This window comes from Macadamia integrifolia, chromosome 9 (genome assembly GCF_013358625.1).
Source record: "Macadamia integrifolia cultivar HAES 741 chromosome 9, SCU_Mint_v3, whole genome shotgun sequence".
Taxonomy (NCBI): Eukaryota; Viridiplantae; Streptophyta; class Magnoliopsida; order Proteales; family Proteaceae; genus Macadamia; species Macadamia integrifolia.
The window spans coordinates 7,399,138-7,407,929 of NC_056565.1; the positions used below are offsets into that span (position 1 = coordinate 7,399,138).

Sequence of the window (8,792 nt, forward strand, 5' to 3'; positions counted from 1 at the left end):
TCAATTGCATGAAATAAAAACTACCTAATAGATCAATATAAAGAAATCCTAGTTTCCTAATTGTGTAAGACAATCAAATATCACTAGATTTAAAGCAAAGTACTAGAATCAAATAAGATTTGGTGGGGTCCACAAAATCTTCCAAGATCTTCTAAAAATCTGGATTGATCTTGGGACCCACAAGATCTTCTGAAATCTTCTAAGATCTTCTAAAATCTGGATTGAGCTTGGGGCCCACAAGATCTTCTTCTTTCTATTCTTCCAGCCACAAAGATGGCTGCTTCTTCTTCTTCTTGCGCCTGTACACTTTGATGTCCCCATCAGAACGCATGCAGGGGCATCAACAAGGATGGAGTTTTTGTGATTTTACAGGAGGCAGGGTGGTAATTTACACCCTCCTGTGTTTGGGTGATGTTGTGCTGGTTGCTTGGCTTCATATGTCTAGTTGGTTTTTTGGTTTTCTCCTTTTTTGTTTTTTTTTTCTCTGCTGTCCTGAAATAATAATAAATAAAATAAATAAATAAAATATGAAAGAGAAAAAAGGAAAAAGAGCCTATGGGTTTGCCTGGGTCATCCCTAACCTGGGTATAATCCAGTTGAGGAATCCCAACCCCAATCCAATGTGTAAGTAAAAATGGCCAAACACTGACCATGAATTAGCTGGCCTTTTGGATTGGGTTTGGCAGGTTGCATCAAGTTTTGACACTCCTAGTGATTAGGTCAGCTAAATGGTCTTTTTTGTGGTAATATGGATATACTGCTTGCTCTTCTCCAACTTTATACAGCAAATTAAATTGAACTCTGTTAGTTTCTTAATAGGCAACCCTGAACTATTTGGGATTGGTGGTGTTTTTAGAGATTATGAGAATTTGACATCAGTATTCTCAGGCTGACCGGGGACGTAGGCAGCCTTGGCAAATCGTAAAATCCGTGTGCATTGTTTGTTTTGTTTTTCCATTATCTTCTGCATCGTTTTAGGGTTGCGTTTCAACATTTTCTTCTTTAGAAATCTGATGTTTTGAAATGCCAAGTTAGATGTTCGGATTTCGAGCATTTTTAGGTTATGAGAGTTAGAGAAATGATCTATGTTAGGAAGATGAGATGGCCAAGAATGTCTTAGTGAGGGATCCTATGTATATTGGGCCATATCATTGTTTAGGATCATCGTTGGATGCTCCAATCAAGTTATTTTGCTTGTCATATGGTTGTCTGGTCCTTTGAACTTGAAATGCTCTCTCTTTGGATATTAACTAAGCATAGAACTGTACAGAATGTATCCATAAGTGCCTCGGATTTAGTTGGCAGATGAGCATGATGATCTCCCCCACTCTGATTTTTATTGCCGAAGGTGACATCTTAGCAATGTTATTTTTGTGAAACAATCCAAGATATGAAATGAAACATATGGAAATATGCTTCATCTAAAAGAATCTTTCCCCCTTTGACAACACCCCTCCCCCCCTCGGCCCCCTTCAAAAAAAAAAAAAAAAGGTGAATCTTTCTGCGCAGGATAGATAGAATAGAACATTAACGGCAGGACTTGATTTGGCTTTCTTCTGTCGAAGATAGAGGTAGGTCTGTGACATACTTGTCAAACCATAAGTCCAGAAAATGGTATAACATATTTAAGAATCTTCAAAACTACATTTTTCTTAGCTATTTGCTAGTTAAGAAGGCTACATGCCCATCTTTTCCATGTATAATCTTCAGGAGTACTTCAGAAAATGTAGCAACTTCGTGAATAAAGCAGCGCTGGATGATATAACTTGGTCTTGGCATTATTCCCTTCCTGCTAACAACTGTGTGTGAGACAGTTTTGGAAATGCATGCCATGCATTTATGTCAAGGCTAAGACTCAGAAATTTACTTGGTGAACTTAACCAAGGAATGTCTTCTATTGGAGGTCATCTCATACTGAGGTTGGCTCAATGTCATCCTTTAAATAGGGAAAGCGAGGAGAATGTTAGCTTATGAGATTGACAATATGGACTACTTGGCTGCAATTATGTGTGTTTAATGCACTTTGTTGAGGAGAAGACCTGATGTTGCTAATGCTTTGGAGAAATTGAAAAAATAAAAGACAAATGCATATATTTCTGCTTCGGAATAGTTGTGCTGATATTACATTTTTATATGTTTGTTTCTCATTATTTGTTCTATGTGCTCTGGCACAATCCTTTTCAATTATAAACCATAATGATGCTGCTGTATGCCATGTGGCTTAAATGAAATCCTGACTCAACACAGAATACTGTGTCTTCTGATTAGGAAGAAGCTCCAAAGAAAAAACCTAGCAAATCTCTATATGCAAAAGTCACTGACACCGGTGTTGATCCTAAAGTGGCTGCTAAGAGACTAAACATTGACTGGGATTCAGCAGCTGAAATTGAGGACAGTGAAGCCAGTGATGATGCAGATGTTAATCCAGTTGTGGTTCGTTCTGCTCTCTTATTAAACTTTCAAATAAGTATTTCAGTTTTTTGGATCCAAATTGATGTTGGAAAAATTACTAGTATCTTAACCAAAATACAGCCATTGGGGGCAGTTCACCCCATTAATCAGTGTAGGTTGGAATTCTCAGCTCAATGCTTTGACTTTTACATGGATGAGACATATCATTGGTGATTGAGCCACAGATTCTCCACCCAAGTTGTTAGAACCATGAATATTATGCTGTACTCCGACTTGATGTTCATGTATTGGTATATGAATGTGTTAATTCTTGTGCAGGGATACGGTGCATTGTACTTAGTCACTGCATTTCCAGTCATCATTGGAATCTCTGTTGTGTTGATTTTATTCTACAATTCTCTCCAGTAGATTTCCTCTTCCACCCCAAGCCTCCAAGCTATTCATATGCAGTTGATGCAAAAACCCAAATGTTCTGGAGTGAGAGGGTCAGGCAGTTTTGATGGCTCTGATTCTACTTAAAATTGACAAGTCAAAGATGTCTTTCTGAATCAAACAGCTTGATTGAATCCTATCACGAGATGCGTTCACTGTTATCGCCATATTTATTGTTGGGGAGAAACAACACAATACTTGTTATAACTGTAAGCAAATGCACTTAATGGACAATGATGTATTTCCCTGGTGTTAAATATAGCAGAACACCAGATGTACATAGGAACATTTTTGTAATATTTCCTTCTTGCTATTTATTCTTTTTTATGAATATAGAATTTATTGAAGGAGATATGAACAGCAGAAGAGTAAAGGTTGCCAAGGATCTCATGGTACCACTCTCAATCCGTGGAAGTAATATGTCAGGATAGTAGCAATTACCTACCTGCATGGATGTCTTGTTGACCCTAACTTGGATATCATGTTGAAGTTTCCAACCCAAAACAAGCAGCATTTCCTTTTCTCACCCTATTTTTTGCCTCTTTTTTTTTTTTCCCTCTTTCATTTTTCACCCCATGCAAAATGCCAAAATATGACCGATACTACCCTTACTTTTGGAAATTATAAAAGATTTTAGTTCTAAGAAATAGATTTGATGTCTCAGTTTGTTACCAAGGGAGGGGGGGGGGGGAAGGGGGAAACAACATTTTTTTGTTCTTGTTCAATATTATTTTTATCTTATTCATTTTTTTTTTCTTTTCTCTTATCATCTTTTCATTTCTTACCAAACAAAGATAATTCTCAAATTATTATTAAATATAAAGGCTTCTTTATGATATTAATATTTAGAAAGGGGATGTAGCATACACAAAAAAATTTGTGTGAAGCAACGAACATGACAAAGAGATTTTAATAATAAGCATTTGTTAAATAAGAGGGTGTGTAGTGTGTGTAGTATGTTGTGCTTTGGCTGGGGGCATGTAAGATATTCAGAGATGAAGAAATTAAAAACCCGTGTAATCAGTCAATACTATTCAATAGTCCCCCCTAAGATGGAGATAGAAGCATTCATGCAAATCACTACCAAGAAGAAAGATTCTAATCATCTTTTTGATAATGGACTTCCCCTCACTTCCACCTACTCATTCAGATATCTCTAATTTTCATTTTTTAAAAAAAATTTAATTTGGCAACTTGATGATGATAGGTTTGCAATGAAGGATTTGTGCAACCAATATTACTTTCCTGGATTTTAAGCTTTATATCCCTTGTTGGTCATCAGTAAAAGCAACTTATCTTCATTTAACCCATTGTGTTATGCTTGAATCTTGTTGGAGTAAGTATTTGTCTAGTTTGCTATTATTTGAAAGAGAAAAGGTGCTAGCATACTCAGATCTGTGTCTATCTTTCTCCTCCTCCCCTTAGAAAAGTCTCCTCTGCCCCTCCCATCCCAACCTTCACGTTGGTTGAGCCGTTAGCTTCAGGAAAGATGGCTGCATAACAACCTCCTTCCTATTTCAAATACATACTTTTGAGAATATTTTTTTTTTTTTTTTTTTTTTTTCTTTTTGGTTGAACTTTTGAAATTCAATGTTAGTGATACCATGTATTTGAAAGGCACATCTAGAAAGTAGCCCTAATCTTGGGTTAACAACAATATTGTGATTGATATTTTCCCCTTTAATACCCATGAAATAAGACTACCCCTAAGGAAAATCTAGAGTTTGAATGGCAACTACAATAATTACTTACCAATAATCAACATGCCGAGAGCATTATAAAAAGGAATGAAGCCATAAACCAAGAAAATGGCAAGTCCTAACCAAAGCCCATCTTTGTAGTTATCACAAGGTATATTTTATTAATGCTTGATGTTAAGTGGAAGTCAAGAATGTACAAGTAGTTGCCTCACATTTATAGTCAAAGGGTCAAGAATTAGATTGTTGTACAGACACATGCAGTTGTCAGAATAACTTATGCTAGTAGGGCACTATTAAAAAAAAGAAGTTAAATGAAAAAGAATAACCAGGTTCTTGCTCTTGATATATTCAAGTAATGATCCAAATAGAATTTGTAATTATTTGTTGGGAAAATGTTTTCTGTGGAGGAGTGCGATTCTTACATGTGCACGAGGATCAGTGAATGCACATGAGGAAGTACCCATAGAAGAGTCATTTTCCAATTCAGGGGGGCTGGCTGGTCATTTTATCTCCCCATTTGTCTGGGTATAGGGGCTATACTCCCCCACATAAAATATTTTTCCTTATTTGTTATGTTATTGTAAAAGCTATCTAATAGAAATTGAAGTTAAATCATAAAGTCACTACATGGAATTTCGTGGAGTACTCTCTCAAAGTGGTTGAGCTGATCAATGAGCATTATTGTGTATTACGAAGTTAGCAAGCTTTAATGCATTAATGCCACGATAATTACTTTTTGTTTTTCTTAATACATTAGTCGATTTGTTATTAACATAGTGAGTTGATAGCTTTAATACCATTTTGAAGTTTCCAACAAAAAAAAAAAACCATTTCCTTTTCCTACCTTATATTTTACAATCTTTTCTTTTTTCATTTTCTTCTCTTACAAATTGCCAAAATATGATTGATACTACATTTAATTACATTGAGTTCGAGGGACAATACATATTGTTATTATTTATATCTAACAATAGATGGTTTTCAAAATGACACTAGTAGCAAATGATTTCAATTTAGATTCTAGATGAGCCAGAAACTAAAAATTTAGCAAGAATACTCAGCTGAAAAGTTTATACTTCTTATGAGGGCCTTTTTATTAGCAAGTAATAATATATACACATGAATTTGTCTACAGGCTGGTAAGGTACATTCTTCTAATAATATTTTTGAAGGCATAATTTGAAAGCTGTTAGCTGGTAACTATAAGAGATGTTAGTTCTAAGAAATGGATTTGATGTGTTTGTTTGTCAAAAAAGGAAAAGAAAAGAAAAGAGGGAAAAGAGAGAGAGAAAAAGATTCAAACTTTGTTGCTATTCAATATTATTTTCTCTTCTCTTCATTTCTTATCAAACAAACATAATTCTCAAATTATTATTAAATATGGATGATATTAATATTTACAAAAGGGGGTGTAGCATACATAAAAAAATTTATGTAAGACTACGAAGAGGACAAAGAGATTTTAATAATAAACATGTATTTAATAAGATGGTGTGTAGTATGTTGTGCATTGGGGGCATGTTAGATATTCAAAGCTGGTGAAAGCTAATGACAGTACACACCCGTTTAATCAGTCAATCATTTCTTTTTATAGATATCCTATCTAAATATAAAGGTGAATCATTAAATATGAATTAGTCAATTTATTATTAACATAGTAAGCTAATAGCTTTGATACCATGTTGAAGTTTTCAACCCAAAAAATAAGCATTTCCTTTTCCTACCTTAGCATTTGCCATCTCTTTTTTTTTTTTATTATTCATTTTCTTCTCTATACAAGCTGCCAAAATGTGATCAACACTACCCTTAGTTTGAGTTTGAGGGACAATACATATTGTAACTATTTATGTCTATCAATAGATGGTTTTCGAAATGACACTACTCTTTCCCATTAGCAAATGTTGTTAACTTAGATTCTAGATGAGCAAGAAACTAAAAATTTAGCTAGAATGGTCATATTAAAAGTTTAAACTTCTTAATTATGAGGGTCTTTCTACTAGCTAGTAAGTAGTTACATGTACATATGAATTTATCTGCGAGCTGGTGCAGTACATTTTTCTAATAATATGTGAAGATATAATTCTAAAGATGTTAGTTGTATAAGAGATGTTAGTTCTAAGAAATGGACTTGATGTGTATGAGAGAAAAAGACACAAAATTTTGTTGGTTTTTTCTTTTCACTTCTCTTCATTTCTTATCAGACAAATATAAATTTCAAATTATTATTAAATATTTATGTTTTTTTTTAATTAATAATTAGAAAAAGGGGTGTTATACATAAAAAGGTTTATGTGAGGCGACAAACATGACAAAGAGATTTTAATAATACATATATATTAAATAAGATGGTGTGCATGTTAGTTATTCAAAGCTGACGAAAATAAACATCCATTTAATCAGTCAATCGTTTCTATCTATCAATATCTTATTTAAATACAAAGGTGAAACATTAAATAATTTATGAAGCAATGACTACATGCTATGTAATAGTCTCCCATTTGGACTAAATACTGAGAGCTAAAGATAGAAACATACATGGAAATCACTACCAAGAAGAAAGAATCAAATCATCATTCGATGAACCTCCCCTCACTTCCACCTTCATCTTCAGATGATATCTCTACTTTTTTTTTGTTAATTTGGCAACTTGATGATGATAAGTTTGCAATGAAGTATTTAGGCAATTGATAAAGGGCTTTGAGAGATAGATGGAATTAATGTTTCTTATATTTGTAAAGAGGGCTTGAGATTTCAGTTTTGGGTCTAAGCTACCCTTGAGGTTACCTCCATTATAATTCTGGTTTTTTTAAAGCATAGTGAAGAACATCATTAAGGGTATATATCCTCCGGTTTAGGCTTTCTAGCCAAACCACATAACAAATTTGGGTTCTAGAAAGTAGTTGTGGCTTAACTAGTGGACATTATTTAAAATGTTATTAGAATTGAAATGTTATTAGTAATTGAGTCTTCACTCCTTGCTGTCATTAGTCTTTCAAATCCATATGATTATTAGAAAATTATTGTCCTAAAAAGAAAATGGGAAACCCTAGTCCAAGCCTATCTTTGTAGTTATCGATCAGAAGATATATTTTGTCAATTCTTGATGTTAAGTGGGATTTATAAAATATAATAATTTAGAGAAAAAAAGAAAAAAGAAAAAAAAAAAAAAAAAAAAAAAAAAAAGACTTGGTGTTAAGTGGAAGTCAAGAATGCATAACTAGTTATAATTTCTAGTAAGAGGATCAAGAGTTGGATCTCTAGACAAACTCACGTAGTTATACTAACTTTTCCAGTATTTGATCTTCTTAGTATATCATTTAAAAAAAAGAGGAAAAATTATATTATAGCTCTTGATATAATCAAGTATTTAACCAAATTAATAGGGTTTATAATTTTTTTTCAAAGGTTAAAGCAAAAGCTTCCCATTCAAACTGATGAAGTTGAATCATAAAGTCACTTCATAGTTTTTCATAGAGCTCCCTCTCCCTCTCTCTCTCTCACTCAGTGGTTGAGTTGATCCACAGGCATTGTTGTACATTACAGAATTAAAATGCTTTGATGCGTCAGCATTGTATTTGTTTTCAATTTTGTTCAACTTTTGTTAATGATTTCATATTGAACCAGCTATTGTTCTTAATTGCTTTCCCCTTTTTATTGTATGATTCTAAGTTCAATTTCTTGACTTCTACAAAACCCAAAGTAAAGCTGAACAAGCCAGTAATCATTTGGTTCAATTCGAGTTGAACTGGTCCGATCAATTTGGGCTGAAATTTGACACCTCCAGTCCATATATATATATTATCCAAGAGACTTGGCAAGTCTATTTTAACCCCTATTACTATTGTCTAATGCACCCACAATAAATTTCAAAACTAAGATTGTGAGTACCTTGAAGGTTTTGACTTCTTACCTAGTACAAAAGGATGTGACTGCACTATAGAAGGGGCCATTCTTTTTACTAATAATAGTAAGAACCCTCTCTCTTAATAAGAACTTGTAGTTAGTAGGTATTAAGATTAAGAAAATTTCGCAATTGCACAAAAAATGTTGTTAGAAAGGAGAAAATAACCTTGCTCGCTTGCATGTCTTTATTCTCAAATATAGGTGGAAGTAAAAAAACGATACTAATCGGTTTAGATGCTTTTCTACGGCTTTCCATTGGCCTGCTACGTGCTAACATAATGATCATGTAAGCGGATAAGATTCTCTTACCTTTTGGAATAATCATAAACTATACCAACCATATAT

General features: G+C 33.6%; 1 protein-coding gene across 1 annotated transcript in view; it reads left to right on the forward strand.

Annotated features, from left to right (window-relative positions):
* Positions 1 to 3,196, forward strand: part of LOC122089064 (ycf3-interacting protein 1, chloroplastic) — a 5,511-nt gene extending 2,315 nt beyond the window's left edge. The window contains exons 2-3 of the mRNA XM_042658498.1: positions 2,269 to 2,433; positions 2,731 to 3,196. Of these exons, the coding sequence (XP_042514432.1) occupies positions 2,269 to 2,433; positions 2,731 to 2,820 (255 nt within the window). The 3' untranslated portion in view covers positions 2,821 to 3,196. The remainder of the gene's footprint in view (positions 1 to 2,268; positions 2,434 to 2,730) is intronic.
* The last annotated feature ends 5,596 nt before the right edge of the window (positions 3,197 to 8,792 follow it).